This window comes from Rana temporaria, chromosome 1 (assembly GCF_905171775.1).
Source record: "Rana temporaria chromosome 1, aRanTem1.1, whole genome shotgun sequence".
NCBI lineage: Eukaryota > Metazoa > Chordata > Amphibia > Anura > Ranidae > Rana > Rana temporaria.
The window spans coordinates 18,923,252-18,940,417 of NC_053489.1; the positions used below are offsets into that span (position 1 = coordinate 18,923,252).

At 42.8% G+C, this 17,166-nt stretch overlaps 2 protein-coding genes across 2 annotated transcripts; both read right to left on the minus strand.

Annotated features, from left to right (window-relative positions):
* Positions 1-1,567: 1,567 nt before the first annotated feature.
* Positions 1,568-3,592, minus strand: LOC120926698 (vomeronasal type-2 receptor 26-like). Its single transcript, XM_040336887.1, has 2 exons — positions 3,535-3,592; positions 1,568-2,574 (listed from the first exon to the last, which is right to left on the minus strand). Exons 1-2 carry the CDS (start codon positions 3,590-3,592, stop codon positions 1,625-1,627), a joined length of 1,008 nt encoding a protein of 335 aa, XP_040192821.1. The 3' UTR covers positions 1,568-1,624.
* Positions 3,593-5,157: 1,565 nt separating this feature from the next.
* On the minus strand, positions 5,158-17,120 carry LOC120926776 (extracellular calcium-sensing receptor-like). The gene is made up of 3 exons (XM_040337012.1): positions 16,995-17,120; positions 7,935-8,162; positions 5,158-5,350 (listed from the first exon to the last, which is right to left on the minus strand). The coding sequence occupies exons 1-3, from the start codon at positions 17,118-17,120 to the stop codon at positions 5,165-5,167; spliced, it is 540 nt and encodes a 179-aa protein (XP_040192946.1). The 3' UTR covers positions 5,158-5,164.
* Between the last annotated feature and the right edge of the window lie 46 nt (positions 17,121-17,166).

The window sequence follows — 17,166 nt, forward strand, 5'->3', positions numbered from 1 at the left end:
TAATCGCACATCCCCCTCATCATTAAGAATTATTTTGATGCAAATTTGACCTGAAGTTGTATCTTGGAAACTGGAGCCAATGAATACCCAGGACATTGTTTTCCTTTATTAGTGACACAATTCTGGTAACATTTTGCTACTTTCATTTCATTTCCTTTCTACTCTTTGTAGTGTTATTGTAATATGTTTCTATTTCAAATTCAATTTCATTTGCAAATTTGTATAATTAATTTTGTTATAATTTATTAGTGACAATTGTGATTTGGAAATTCAGAGACATCCGAATCTCCAATTAATGAAAATGTTGTCCAATTTTTGATGTGTAAATAAATGAATTGCACATGTCTAGTGTATACATGTATTCACAAAGCACTTGCCTCTAAAGTTACGGCGGCGTAGCGTAAATCTGCCGGCGTAAGGGCGGAGCGTATGGAGCTGGATTGATTGGTGTCCAGGGGGACAGTCATGCTGGAACAGAAAAGGTTGAAAGAAAACAATCGCCTACATATACTATACAGAAGGGATGTCAAACTCAATTTCATTGTGGGCCGCATCAGCAGTATGGTTGCCCTTAGTGGTCAAATTGTATCTGGGGTGTGCTATGTACAGAGTTTAGGGGTAAAGAGTGTGTTACATAGAGAATGCAGAGTTCAGGATTACACTATGTACAGAGTGTAGAATTCAGGAGTGCACTATGTACAGAGTGTAGAATTCAGGAGTGCACTATGTACAGAGTGCAGGGTTCAGGAGAACACTGTGCACAGTGTACAACCTCACCCCTCTCCAAAGCTTCCTCACATCGCTTTCTCCTACCTGGCCTGACTCTAGTACCTCCCTGTGTAGGTGTCTCTGCCTCACCCTGCAGGGAGATCGTTTCTCTCTCAGATCCTGGAGATCTGTCCCCGCTGGGCCCCACTGTGAGTGTGTACAGGGATCTGTTATTTCCAGGAACCACTGAGAGCAAAGATGTCCCTTGTAAACATAGAAGGCTTCTGTGTTTACAAGTGACATTGAGGAGCGGAGGGTGAGAACTAGAATGGAGTTCCACATTCCGGCTGCAAAACTGGGTTGGAGGATCACATGTCAGGGCCTGGCGAGCCGTATTCAGCCCGTGGGCCTTGTGTTTGATATCTGTGCTGTAGAGGGATAAATAATAATAGAAGGAAGACTGAAGCTGTTTCTGGTACTGCTGGTACTGGATTGCACTTGTACTGGCTGGTGATCTGGAATCTTTCTTTTCTATCACTCTCCAATCAGTGTGTGAGGGCAAAGTGGGGGCAAGCTGATATCTTCAGGTGTTGGTTACATTGTGTGATGCTTTGATTGGTCACAGGATTTTATTTGTGATCAGCACTGACCAATGGACAATGCAGTGACAGTACTTTGCTTGTGCATGCTGGGGGGCGTGTAAGGGCAAGAAAAAAATGAAGCTCTAAAATATCATCCAATCCTGTAACATCCACCTTCCATCCACTTATGTACAATAGGCAGACAGAAGGCAGTCAATGTCCCCAAAAATCATAATTCTGGTGATATGTCATTCATAATGATGATGATGGAAACAATATGACTGAATTTGTTTAATCTGATCTACAGCATTATACATTGAATCAATGTGTTACATTTACATCATTCTCTTCCCCAGCATTGTCCCTCTTGTGTTCAGTTCAGGTTTGAAAAGTAAAATGTAGAGTTTTGGAGAAAACATACACAATAATATTCCAGCACTGGAGGTCAGTATGGCGAATATCTCCACAGCCACCATGTATTTCCCTCTGGTGCTCAGATAGGCCGGGATCATGGCAATCCAGACACTGCAGAACACCAGCATGCTGAAGGTGATGTACTTGGCCTCATTAAAACTGTCCGGTAATGTCCTCACCATGAAAGCCAGAACAAAACTCACAGCTGCCAGAAACCCCATATAACCCAACATAGAGTAGAAGCCGATAACTGACCCTTCATTACACTGAATGATGATCTTCCCAGGATAGGAGTCCATGTCATACTCCTGAAATGGTGGAGAGATGGACAACCAGAGAATGCAATTCATAACCTGAATGGATGAGCAGAATAACATGACTGTATTGGGAAGTTTGACTCCCACCCATTTTCTACAAGAGCTTCCAGGTCTGGTGGCTTTAAAAGCAATGAAGACCATGATGGTTTTGGCAAGGATAGAAGATGCTGAGATGGTGAAGGGAACTCCAAAAGTGACTTGTTGCAGCATACAGGTAATATCCACAGGACGGCCAAGGAACAGGAATACAGAAAGGAAGCTCAGTATGAGGGAGAGGAGCAGAATGAAGCTGAGGTTCCGGTTATTGGCTCTGACTATGGGAGTGCTCCGAAACCAAACAAATAGTCCAAGTATAAGGAGAGATGTTGTAGCAAATATGACTGAAGTTATAGAAAAAAACAAAACTAGAATGTCCGCCTCGTATGATAAATACTCATTGACCTTGTCACTACAAATAGTTTTAGCTTTGTTAGGCCATTCATTTTCAGGACACTTCTTGCAGAGTTCACTGTCTGTAGAGTAAAAAGAAGTGAAAATAACATTAGGCACGGTAGCTATTTGACAGTATTAAATATTTTTTCTGTATTTTTCCTTAACCACTTGACCTCCAAAAGATTTACCCCCCTTCGTGACCAGGACATTTTTTGTTCACCTCTGCGTTTTGTGTGCTATAAACAAAAAGACCAACAATCTTGAAAATTAAAATGAACTTTTTGCTATAAAACACATACAATGAAAAAAATTGCATTCCTTCATAAATTGTATTCTGCTACATGTCTTTGGTAAAAAATCTATCCCAATAAGAGTATATTGATTGGTTTATGTGAACTGTGGTATATAAACTGTGGTATATATTTATGACATTTTTTCATACTAGTAATGGCAGTGATCAGCGACCTATAGAGGGACTGTGATATTGTTGGTGTCTGCTGATAGGCTGGGTGATAGAGAGGTGGAGTGTAGACCTGTGAATTGAATTTATCTGGATCCAGGGATATGTAGCCAAGACTTGATCGGGTTGTAGTCTGTCAAGGGCATATACATAGAGAACACATTGTGGAAATGAGAGAGATTGGTGACACAAGTCTGGGTGACAATCTGACACTAACTGACACTTTTGACATTTTGCGGGAACCAGTGACACTAATACAGTAATCTGTGCTAAAATATGCACTGTCACTGTAATAATGAGACTGGCTGGGAAGGGGTTAAACATCAGGGGAGATAAAAGGATTAACTGTGTGCCTAGCCAGTGTTTTTGTGTACTGTGTGTGTTGTTTTTCTAAGGTCAGAGGTAGAACAAAAATGCAGAAAGGCCTTATCAGTAATCATTAATTTTATACAATTTAGGGAGATGTTCAGCCTGCAAAGTGTAAAGTGTGTACAGAATTCTGATTCACAAGAATTTTGCAACGAATTATCGGATCATTTCATTAATAAAATAGAAAAAATCTGTGAAAGTATTCAGCAAAATAGAACCGTCATCAACCCCCCCCCCCCCCTAAATCACAAACCTAATACCCACATAAATCCCCCGCAATCATCGAATTTCACTCTAAAACCCATTTCCATCTATGCCACTAAAAATATCATCGGTACTCTGCAAAATAGCACAGCGCCTAATGATATCATCCCCACTAAACTGCTGAAAGAATGTGCCGAAACAAGGCATAATCAAACCAATTTAAAAAAAAAACACCCTTGACCCCAAAGACCCAAACCACCGGCGACCCATAACAGGATTAAATGTCTTCTCCAAGGTAATGGAGAAAGAAGTTGTACAAAAGCTACAACATCATTTGGACACCCACAAATTACTCGATCCGTTTCAATCGGGCTTCCTTCTGGGTCACGGGACAGAGACAACACTACTCAAAATATGGGATGATGCTCTCGAGGCAGCAGACGAAGGAGAATCCTGTCTTCTGGTACTGTTGGACCTAAGTGCTGCTTTTGACACTGTAGACCACAAATTTTTACTGACTCGGCTATCTGAAGCAGCCAGAGTCGCAGAATGTGATTTATCTTGGTTCTCCTCCTTCATGGAAAACCGATCACAAATAGTGAAACTAGGGCCTTTCACTTCTGAAGAAGGCACAGTGTCATGCGGAGTCCCTCAGGGATTCCCGTTTGTCGCCCGTACTGTTCAATTTCTATCTCCGCCCTCTCTTCAAAATCATCAGCAACCAGAAGTCACTTTACCACTCTTATGCAGATGACACACAACTGTATTTTTGCATATGCAATAAAAAGGATCATTATCTCGGACTAGAGAAATGCCTTACTATGATAGAGAACTGGATGACAAAGAGTTATCTTAAACTCAACGGCTCAAAAACAGAACTTCTCCTGTTTCACGCCAACCGAAAAAATCATCCCGCAACAACATGGACACCCCGCCCATTCTGGGTAAAACCATCAACCCCAGCACCAAAGTCAAAAGTCTCGGAGTCATTTTCTACACTAACATTACAATGGATGCACAAATAGGGTCAGTGGTCAGTGGATCGTACCATCTGCTGCACCTACTACGCAGACTCACTCCCTTTATCCCAAAAGAGGACATTGCAGTCGTGGTGGGAACAATTATCAACTCCAGACTTGACTACGCAAATGCCCTCTATCTCAGACTCCCCAAATACCAAATCACTCGTCTGCAAGTCATTCAAAATACGGCCGCTCGACTAGTGACTGGCAAAAAAACATGGGAATCAATATCAACCTTCTCTTAGATCCCTTTATTGGCTGCTAGTAAAAGACAGAATCACTTTCAAGGCACTCTGCCTAACGCATAAGTGTATCCAAGGAAACACCCCCCAGTATCTATGCGAAAAACTAAAAGCTCACATCCCCAATCGCGTTCTGCGATCCACCAACCAAAATCTACTCCAGATACCCAAAGCCAGATACAAGTCCAAAGGAGAACGAAGATTTGCAGTCCAAGGACCTAGACTGTGGAACGCGCTACCAACCACCATCCGATTGGAGGGGAACCACTTGGCCTTCAGGAGAAAGATCAAAACTCATCTCTTCTGAGGTCAAAAAGTTTACTCAGGAATGGATACTAAGCGCCCAGAGGTGATTCAGTTTGCATGTCTTGCGCTATATACGTTTTTCACTCACTCAGAATCACTTTAAAGGACTTTAAATGTTTTCATTTTCTAATTCAATATCAGAATTTATACTAATAGAAACATAAAGCTTACCAGGTTGGTTTGATATTTCTCCATCTGAACACGGAGCACAATTATAACAACATGGGTGATATCCTTCTCTTACAGATTTTCTGAACCCCGGAAGACATTCCTCGGAGCATTGACCTCTTGGGACCTGAGATAATATAGAGCTATATGATCTATTCAAGAGTAAAAGTACAGATATAATAGTGTAGGGAAGCCGAGCTTCTGATGTTTACAATTGTAGCGGGGTCATCCTGTCAGAGTCTAATGACAGGCCATCCCCGCTGGAACTTTGCTCACGCTTGTAAATATGTAAGATACCTTTAAGAAGTTATGCATTATGGACTGCAAGTAGCGGGAGATATGGACTCCATTGACTCTTAGAAGAAACAGACTACACATCCCACAATGCCCTGCGTTGTCAGAACATGTGACGCCCCAGCACAGACTTATGGGGGAGGCTACTTAAGGAAAGGGGAGGAACTGATCTCTCTCTCTCTCTGGACCTTCTTCTTCTCCTCTGCGGAGCTACAGAGGATAGCACCACCATACTACTAGGCCTGAAGCTGGGCCTAAAGCCACCGAGAGACCAGCCATCCAGAAGGAAGCAAGACCACTATACCCAGCCCGTGTTCCAGGAGATTGGAGAGGCCGCCCAGCTGACAACTGAAACAGTGGAGAGCCTGATGCCGGGATCCTTGTGCTGTGGAGCAGTGATCTACCAACGCGACTTTTGAGAAGAACTCAGGTGGTTCGAGCCAGTTCAATAGGGGTGAGCCAAGCAAAGAGAGAGTAGATCCCAAAACAATCAGCGGCTCCTCCGGGGGTAGCGCTACACAATGATGCAGCATGTACAGTATACCTTGGTGAAAACACATGGACCATTCCAGAAGGTGGCCCTTCATTAGTCTGGATACCACAGAATATGTTCTGAACCAGAAGACAGAAATAGACATCTAGGAGTACTAGCAGAATCCTTTCATTAGAAAAGTTACAGCAACAAAACTATCAGTACAAACATAAACACTCAAAAAATGTATGTTGCACTACATGGTTTTGGTAAATCTGAAGACAAAAATCTGCAGAAAATCTAATGGTGTGTATGGGGCTTAATGGTGTGTATGGGGACTAAGACTCAACTGCAACACACTGCACAACTGCTCGCTGTGATTACACAGGCGGGATCGGAGCGAATGTCTGTGAGAACCTGCATGAGAGACAACCAACACATCCACTCGCTGTAAACACACAGGTTGGATCAGAGAAGGTGTCTGTGAGGACCTGAGTCTAGGATACCTAGTACGATCGAGCAGAGTGGATGGGAAGCTTGGTTGTAGACGTGTCATTTGGTCACGGTGACCACACAAGCCTGATTTGACTCCCCCTGTCATGTGATAGAGAGGATCAACACCGTCTGGTGAGTCGGGATCCATATCCCGTTTATCTTGTTTTTTACCTATGGAAAGAAATGTGCCCGATGGCCTGTGATCACTGAGGGTTGCATGCAATCAAAGCCTCACAGTCGCAATTCTTGGACAGGAAAACAATATTTATTCATTTTGGACTTTTATGCCGCGTACACACCATCACTTTATGTGATGGAAAAATAAGACATTTTCTGTGAAGTAAAAAACGACGTTTTTGAAACTTCAATTTTCAAAAACGACGTTGCCTACACACCATCGTTTTTTCACAATGCTCTAGCAAAGCGAGGTTACGTTCACCACTTTTTTCCATTGAAGCTCGCTTCATAACTGGCTTCTGGGCATGTGCGGGTTTAAAAACGTTGTTTTAAACATCGTTTTTTGCTACACACGGTCAATTTTTGTGAAACAAAAACCGACGTTTTGAAAAACGACACAAAAAATTGAAGCATGCTTCAATTTTTTTTGTCGTTTTTCACAAGACATAAAACAACGTTTTCCCCCACACACGGTCATTTAAATTGACGTTTTTAAAAATTTCGTTTTTTTTCATCACATAAAGTGATGGTGTGTACGCGGCATTAGATTTGAGTTCACATTGAGAATTTTGATGTTGACACCACATGAAGTTTGTTATCCAATTGCCCTTTAACCGTGTTTTCTCAGTGATTTCACGTAACCACTAATAATTTGTCCCAAGTATAAAAACTGCTTTAAAAATCCAAATGGAAAATCAACCGCATTTGACCGCATTTTAGGAGTCACTCATACAGAAATCCAGGTAGCTCCATTTTTTAATGTATATACAGTAACTGCAAATTTCTGATCGGGGGAATTACTACTCTAAACTTATTTTTCTTCTTTTTACAGTCAGATGAATTCAGAAGGTCTGGATAAAATCTGGCAATGTATAATATTGGTAGTCATTCCATTCCAAAGTCTTTTATATTCTGCACAGGAGTTGGGGTCCTTCTATGAGTGTCTATGTCCCGGTCTGTGTGATGAGGAGGGGGGAGGTAATAGTAGTAGTCAGTCACATTTAGCTGGACTTGTTCTGTAATGTAGAAGATGTTTTGTAGTTCATCCACTTCTTCAGGTATAATGAGTGATGGGAACATATCCCGGCATTTATATCCACACATCTAGACCTGACACTTTCATCTAATCACCATGGAATGAGTCAGGGCAGATAATGGTCATCTATGAACAGGATGGGGGGAGGGGGTTAGGATTTATCTGGAGATGGGTTTAGGGACAAAACTAGAATGTTTCTTGTATAAGTTCTGGATCAGCTTCCCCAGTGTAACTCACCTTGTCTCCTTTCCATGATATTCGCTCTGGTTCTAGTGTAAGTTGCTGACCCTCTGAAAGGGACCCATCAAAGTGACCCACAATCATCCAATCAGTGATATTTCTATCTTTAATTCTTGTAATCCAATTAATAATATCCATTGGGCTGGGCAGTTCTCCTTTATCATTAAAAATCATGACCTTGCCGTTCTGATCCTTGTACTGGACTTCTTTTACATAGCGGGACAGCTTAAAGAAAATGACAGATATGATTATAGGTAAGAAGTATATAGAAGGTTTAGTATTTTTTTGACTATAGATTGTTTATTTAGTTATATCTCAATTAGGGATGAGTTTCGAGTTCGCCGAATAGCGAACAATTTGGGGTGTTCGTGGCGAATTCCAAAAGCCGTGGAACACAGGGGAGAAAGCTAAAGTGCTCATTTTAAAGTCGCATATGCAAGTTATTGTCATAAAAAAGCGTTTGGGGACCTGAAGGGTCTGGAATGGATATTTGGGGGGAACCCCATGTTTTTTTTTTATTTGACGCAGGGTTCCCCTTAACCACTTAAGGACCGGACCAATATGCTGCTAAATGACCCAAGGGGTTTTTACAATTCAGCACTGCGTCGCTTTAACAGACAATTGCGCGGTCGTGCGACGTGGCTCCCAAACAAAATTGGTGTCCTTTTTTCCCCACAAATAGAGCTTTCTTTTGGTGGTATTTGATCACCTCTGCGGTTTTTATTTTTTGCGCTATAAACAAAAATAGAGCGACAATTTTGAAAAAAATGCAATATTTTTTACTTTTTGCTATAATAAATATCTATGGGAAAAAGGTGGAAATAAGGGCCGTCTAATTGAGCCACCCCCACTGCGCGTAACTGGAGAATATAAGTGAAAATATAGTGATATTGATAATATAAATAAAATAAATTAATAAATAAATATATGTGAGCTGCTGCTCTAAAAGTTAAACAATCAATTCACTTAATAGTTTAGCAATATTATATGTGTGTTTTTTTATTTGATTTTCTTGAGCGCTGCTTAATATCACATTTGATACCTTTTTTCACATCAGGTAGCACTGTATTTGCATATTACATTTTGATTATAATAAATATCCCCCAAAAACATATATAATTTTTTTTCTCAGTTTAGGCCGATACGTATTCTTCTACCTATTTCTGGTAAAAAAATTGCAATAAGCGTTTATCGATTGGTTCGCGCAAAACTTATAGCGTTTACAAAATAGGGGATAGTTTTATTATTATTATTTTTTTTACTACTAATGGCGGCGATCAGTGATTTTTTTCATGACTGCGACATTATGGCGGACACTTCGGACAATTTTGACACATTTTTGGACCATTGTCATTTTCACAGCAAAAAATGCATTTAAATTGCATTGTTTATTGTGAAAATGACAGTTGAAGTTAACCACAGGCGGCGCTGTAGAAGTTAGGGTTCACCTAGTGTGTGTTTACAACTGTAGGGGGGTGTGGCTGTAGGTCTGATGTCATCGATCGAGTCTCCCTATAAAAGGGATCACTCGATCGATGCAGCCGCCACAGTGAAGCACGGGGAAGCCGTGTTTACATACGGCTCTCCCTGTTCTTCAGCTCCGGGGAGCGATCGCGAGGGGACGGCTAGAAACGAATAGCCGCGCCCTCGTCCCGGATCGCTCCTGAAGCCACGGGAACCGCCGCATGTACGGGGGGTCCCAATCGGACCCCCGAACCACCTCTAGGCAGGGACGTACAGGTACGCCAATGTGCCTGTCCGTGCCATTCTGCCAACGTAAATGTACATGCGGCGGTCCGGAAGTGGTTAATATCCATACCAGACATGAAGGGCCTGGTATTTGAATTTGGGGGGACCCCCACGCATTTCTTTTATCAATGACTTTTCTCTGTGTTGCCGGGAGCCGACAATTCATTATAGCTGCGAGTGGTTAAATGACTTTTTTTCCTTCAAAAATGACACTTTGTGCAGGGACAGTTCTTAGCACGGGAAACATGTGCTACTTCACAGGCATGCTATACCCCCCTCCCCCACCCAGATACAAAATTTAAAGGAATATTTCACTTTTATTGTTTCACTTTAGGCATTATTAGAATCACTGCTCCCGAAAAAACTGCCGTTTTAAAAACTTTTTTTTTGCATTGATACATGCCCCCTGTGGCAGGACCCGGGTCCCCAAACACTTTTTAGGACAATAACTTGCATATTATCCTTTACAATTAGCACTTTAGATTTCAAACGTTCAAGTCCCATAGACTTTAACAGGGTTCTAAAGTTCACACAAACTGTGTTACTATTGTTCAGATAAAGGAACACCTGGGTAGCAGTGATCATAACATGATTTCATTTAATGTTAACTATAAGCAAGAAATATATACAGGAAAGATAAAAACACTCAATTTCAGGAGAGCAAATTTTCCAAGGATGAGGGCTGCTCTCCAGGACTTGGACTGGGAGGGAATATTGTCACCGATGAACACAGAACAGAAATGGGAATTCTTCAAAAAGACTGTTTGGAACCTCACGGCAAAGTATATTCCCATGGGCAATAAGTTTAAAAGGCTAAAAATAAAACCTATGTGGCTCACGGTCAAAGTTAAAAAAGCTATAAACAATAAGAAAATAGCTTTTAAAAAATATAAAAATGAAGTAACACCAGTGTCGTTTAAATGTTACAAAGAATATAACAGGATATGTAAAAAGGAAATCAAGGATGCAAAAATCCAAAATGAACGACAGATTGCAAAACATAGTAGGACAAACCCCCAAAAATTATTTAAATATATTAATAGTAAAAAGGTGAAGTCTGAGCATGTAGGCCCCTTACAAAATAATCTAGAGTGGGTGACTGGGGACAAAGAGAAGGCAAATGTATTAAATACTTTGTTCAGCTCTATGTATACAAAAGTGATCTGGTCCAGAAATATTTAGACAGAATAAATGAATGAATGAATGAAAACTTATATAGCGCAGCACATGCGAATTTAATCGCCTCTGGGCGCTTGTTGTTCCTGTCTCCTTTGGTATCAAAAGAGATGAGTCTTGATCTTTCTCCTGAATGCTAAGTGATTCTCCTCCAACCGAATGCTGGTTGGTAAAGCGTTCCATAGTCTAGGCCCTTGGACCACGAATCTCCTTTCTCCTTTGGACTTGTATCTGGCTTTGGGTATCTGGAGGAAATTTTGATTGGTGGAACGCAGAACGCGATTGGGTTTATGAGCTTTTATTTTTTCGCATAGATAATGGGGAGCATTCCCATAGATACATCTATGCGTTAGACAGAGTGCTTTAAAAGTGATTCTGTATTTTACTGGTAACCAGTGAAGGGCTCTCAGTGAAGGTGAGATTGATTCCCAAGGTTTTTTCCCAGTCACAAGTCTAGTGGCCGTATTTTGAGCGACTTGTAGACGAGCGATTTGGTACTTGGGGAGTCCGAGGTAAAGGGCATTTGCATAGTCCAATCTTGAGTTTACAATAGCTCCCACCACGACCGCTATGTCTTCCTTGGGAATAAAAGGAGTAAGTCTGCGTAGTAGGCGCAGTAGATGGTGAGATCCGCTGACTACTGACCCTATTTGTGCGTCCAATGTCATGTGAGAGTCAAAGATGACCCCGAGACTTTTGACTTTGGTGCTAGGGGTGATGATTTTGCCCAGAATGGGCGGGGGGTCCAAGTTGTTGTAGGTTGATTCATACGTTTGGCGTGAAACAGGAGAAGTTCTGTTTTCGCTCCGTTGAGTTTAAGATAACTCTTTGTCATCCAGTCCTCTATCAAAGAGAGGCATGTCTCTAGATTGAGGTGATGATCCTTTTTATTGCAAATGCGGAAATATAGTTGCGTGTCGTCTGCATATGAGTGGTAGAGCAGTTTTTGACTGCTAATAATCTCAAAAAGAGGGCGAAGATAGATGTTGAATAACCCCGACGACAGGGGGGATCCTTGAGGGACTCCGCACGATACCGTGCGTTTCTCAGAAGTGAAAGGTCCTAACTTCACTATTTGCGATCGGTTTTCCAAAAAAGAGAAGAACCAATGTAAATCACCTTCTGTGACTCTGGCTACTTCAGCTAGCCGAGTCAATAAAAGCTTGTGGTCTACTGTGTCGAAGGCTGCGCTCAGGTCCAACAGAACCAGAAGACAAGATTCTCCTTCATCTGCGGCCTCGAGAGCGTCGTCCCATATTTTGAGCAATGCGGTTTCTGTCCCGTGTCCAGACCGGAATCCCGATTGAAATGGGTCAAGTAGGTTGTGGGTATCTAGATGATGTTGCAGCTGTTGTACCACTACTTTTTCCATTACCTTTGAGAGTACATTTAGACCTGTTATTGGACGACGGTGGAGTGGGTCCTTGGGGTCCAGGTTGGGTTTCTTCAAGATGGGTCGAATTATACCCTCCTTCAACTGGGAGGGCACTATGCCTTCCCTGAAGGATTGGTTGATAAGCTGCGTGATAGGAGGTGCCAGGATGTCGGCGCATTCCTTCAGCAGTTTAGTGGGGATGATATCATTCGGTGCAGTGCTGTTACGCAGAGTACCGATGATATTTTTAGTGGCATGGATAGAGATAGGTTCCAGCGTGAACTTACCTGGTTGTGGTGAATTACTGCAGGTATTGTGTAAATCATTACGGGGAGAGTTGAGGGGGGAATTATTTTGCTGAATGCTTTGTCGGATCCCCTCGATTTTATTAATGAAGTAATCCGACAATTCACTGCAAAATTCTTGTGAGTCCGAATTGGGGGCTTCAAGACATCTTGGATTCATGGTCTGAGTGACCAATTTAAAGAGTTCGCATGGGCGATTAAGGGCGCTGTTGATAGCCTCGGAAAAATAGTTTTTCTTGGCTTTGAAGATTTCTTTGTGGTATTTTCTTGTTGTTGCTTTGTAGACGATAAGGTTCTCATCTGAAGAGCTTCTTTTCCAGGCGGCTTCCGCCCTTCTACGCTCTTGCTTCAGTAATGCCAGTTGGTTATTGAACCAGCTGGAGTTATTTTTCCGGATGCGGGTTTTACGTTTCGGCGCTATTAAGTCGGCTGACTGTAATAGGGCTGTGTTTATGGTATCCAGCGTTTCCTCAGCCGTTTGATGCGGCTGAATTGTATTTATTTTTTTCCTTAACGTGGTTTTGAAGAGTTCCGAGTGGAGCTTCTTCTGGCATCTAGTCCAGTGTGTTGTCACTAGATTTGATGTTTTAGTTAAGGGTGGGAAATTGGAAATAATGAATTTAATTGCATGGTGATCTGTCCATGGCAATGGTTCATTTTCCAAGATTTTTATTTCCAGATCTTGTCTGAAAATAAGATCGAGTGTGTGACCTGAAGCATGTGTAGCCCTAATCCTTCGAAGTGATCAATGCAGGCGTCGGCAACGGGGTCTTGCGGGGAGTTGGCCCAGAGATTGAAGTCCCCGAGCAGCAAAAGGTGTTTGCTGTTAAGGCTATAGGTGGAGATAAAGTCCGTCAATGATGGGAGAAACTGCGATTTTGGGCCAGGTGGCCTATAGCAGAGTAGAATCCGGACGGTCTCCTGGGAGTTTGTTTGTAGTTGCAGGGTAAGGGTTTCCATAAATGGAAGAGGGTTTTGAAGGACAGGTTTAGTGATTGCAAGATGAGTCTTATGGATCACGGCCAGTCCTCCTCCTCTTTGCCCTATTCTGTTTTCAGTTATGATACAATAGTTTTCTGGCACCAGTTCTCCGAGAATGGTGTTACAGTCAGCTGTAAGCCAGCTCTCTGTAATAAAGAGGCAGTCTAAATCATATTGTAGAATGAAATCATGGATTTCCAGTCGGTGTTTTACTGCCGATCTTGTGTTGATCAAAGCACACGATATATGCTTAGGCTGGGGTAAACGGCTGAGATTTTTGATAGTCGATCGTCGATCGATTCTCAAAAGTCGCTCAGTTCTTAGGGCTTTTTTAGTGATGGCTGGTAGTATTGCGGCAAATTGTCTCAGATCCCCAATGGTTTCTGCAGAATATTGCAGATTAACCATAGTCGCCAAACACCAGGGGGAGGAGGGAGGGGGGATTAATCAAGGATTAACTTAATCCTCGATCCTGACTTGGTCCAGAGGAAGGCAAAAAAAACCTGGTTGTGCTACACCAATATGCTACGACAGGGAAAAAAATTCCTTCCTGACCCCTTGAGAGGCGATCGGGCGAACCCTGGATCAAGTACAAATGGTATTTGAGAGAGGGGGAGTGGGGCTAGGGTGTTGCAAGATGGCCACCACTCCGGCTGCAAAGAGCCAAGGTGGTGACCTCGAGGGAGGGGGGCAGGGGGGGGATAGCCAACTGGTAGTTATTGAGTTAGGAGATGGTGGTAGGTGACCCAATTACAAGGGGGTAGCAGGCTGGTATCTGGAGGGGAAGAGTGGGGAGCCACTCGGTCGCGGCGATGAAGGGAGGGGGAAGGGGCCCTACCTATCTACATCCCGTGGGCCACACGTCCTACTCCTAGGAAGCGTGCGCCGGTAGCTGCCGGGATGCAGTTCTGGCCCTAGGGAAGAGGGGGGTCCTGCTGGTGTCAGGGGGGATTGATGTGCAGCTGGCAGGTGAATGGTGTATCGCGGGGCGCCAAGCCGGGGAATACAGAGTTGCCACCGGGGGCTCTCGGTATATCAAGAGTTCCAACTTTATTAGCTTCAAGCTTGTTCTGTATCGGTGATTGGAAAAAATAATGAAGACTCCTGTCTTACCTCCTGTTTTAAACTCCAGGTTTTTAACTCCGGCACTTTTGATCAAAGAATGCACTTCTGGTCAGAGAATGCACATGTGAGGCCACCATCAACTGGGAGCCAGCTCCTCTGGGAGCTGGTACAGCCACTTTATACTCACCTGTGAAGACCTGTAAAGGTGGATAAAGCACCTGGACCAGATGGCATCCACCCACGGATCCTAAAAGAATTGAGCTCTGTAATTTCAAAGCCACTGTATCAAATATTTAGGGACTCATTAATGACAGGAATAGTACCACTGGATTGGCGCAGGGCCAATGTGGTGCCCATATTTAAAAAGGGAACAAAGTCTTTACCAAGTAACTATAGACCTGTTAGTTTAACTTTCATAGTTGGGAAGATATTGGGAAGATTAATAAAAGACCACATGGATGAGTTCTTGCTGGAAAAAACTATTTAAGCAGCAGACAGCATGGATTCATGAAAGACAGAAGTTGTCAGACAAACCTGATTTCCTTTTATGAAGAGGTAAGTAAAACCCTGGACAGAGGGGTGGCTGTGGACGTGATATATTTGGATTTTGCAAAAGCATTGGATACAGTTCCGCACACACGGCTCATGTGTAAGGTAAGGTCTACAGGATTGGATATTTCAGTTTGTAAATGGATAGAAAACTGTCTAAAAGACAGAATTCAGAGAGTCGTGGTTAATGATTCTTACTCTGAATGGTCCAAGGTTATCAGTGGTGTACCCCAAGGTTCAGTGCTGGGACCCTTACTTTTCAATATATTTATAAATGATATTGGGTCTGAGATCAAAAGTAAAATTTCTGTCTTTGCAGATGACACCAAGCTATGCAGTAGAATAACGTCCTTGCAGGATGTCTCCAATTTACAAGCCAACCTCAATGCTCTGTCTAATTGGGCGACTAAGTGGCAGATGAGGTTTGTTGATGTTGATAAATGTAAAGTTATGCACTTGGGGGCTAAGAATATGCATCATACATACTAGGGGGAGTACAACTGGGGGGATCTGTAGTGGAAAAGGATCTGGGGTTTTTAGTTGATCATAAGCTCAATAACGGCATGCAATGCCAAGCTGCGGTTTCCAAAGCGAGCAAAGTCCTTTCTTGTATAAGAGAGGTATGGACTCCAGAGACAGAGATATAATTTTGCCCCTGTATAAATCATTAGTAAGACCTCATCTGGAATATGCAGTTCAGTTTTGGGCCCCAGTTCTCAAAAAGGATATCGGAGAACTGGAGAAAGTGCAGAGAAGGGCAACCAAACTGATAAGAGGCATGGAGGAGCTCAGCTATGAGGAAAGATTAGAAGAACTAAATCTATTCACTCTTGAGAAGAGTAGAATAAGGGGGAATATGATCAACATGTACAAATATATATAGTAAGGGGTCCATATAGTGAACTTGGTGTTGAGTTATTCACTTTATGGTCATCACTGTGGACAAGGGGGCACTCTTTACGTCTAGAGGAAAAGAGATTTTATCTCCAAATACGAAAAGGTTTCTTCACAGTAAGAGCTGTGAAAATGTGGAACAGACTCCCTCCAGACGTGGTTCTGGCCAGCCTCTCGGGGGATCAGGAAGGATTTTTTTCCCCTGCTGTAGCAAATTGGATCATGCTCTGCTGGGGTTTTTTGCCTTCCTCTGGATCAACTCACTGTGGGTATGGAGTTGGGTGTATGGGATTGTATTGTGCTTTTTATTTTGTTTGTTTATTTTTTTGTGGTTGAACTGGGTGGAATTGTGTCTTTTTTTCAACCTGACTAACTATGTAACTATGTAACTATGTAAACTTTTGGTCTGTTTGCAGGTTCTGGTGCGAACCGAACAGGGGGGTGTTCGGCTCATCCCTAATCTCAATCAGATGACCTGTTTGCTGAGCACTTATAATCAGATACATTTTAATGGGACTATTTATAAACAATTTGCTTTGTGAATGTGAACGCTCCAGAGATAAATCAATAATTTTACCCCTTTACAATACACTGGCTCAGCCTCATCTTGGATATACAGTTCAGTTTTGGTCACCAATCCTCAGGAAAGATGTCAATGAATTAGAAAGAGTTCAGCAAATGACAACAAAAGTAACAAGGAGGACGGAGGACCTCAGCTATGAGGACTGATAGATTACAGGTATTCACTCTGGAGAAGAGGCACTTAACCCTTTTTCCGCCTGGTCCGTTTGTCATATAGACCTGACAGTGGGAGGTTTTGCAGATGATCCGGTGGCTGCAGCCGCTTGGATTGTGTGCGAAACTGACAGTCAGCCTCCTGCCTGTCAGGTGAGAGCATTCAGGTGGCACCGCTGTCGACGGATCGCTCTCACACACCCTCGGTACCAGCACCGCCATGCTTACCAGGCTCTGCTTGCCCATCTGCGGGCCCGAGAGCTCCATGGCGGGTGCTGGTTTCTGGAGGGGAAGGAGAAGAGCGGACACACATCCACTCTCCTCCCCTTCTTCTTGTGACCCAGAAAGCGACATCTCTGACGTCACTTCCGGGTCAAGCTCTCGGTGTCCCCAGCTCGCT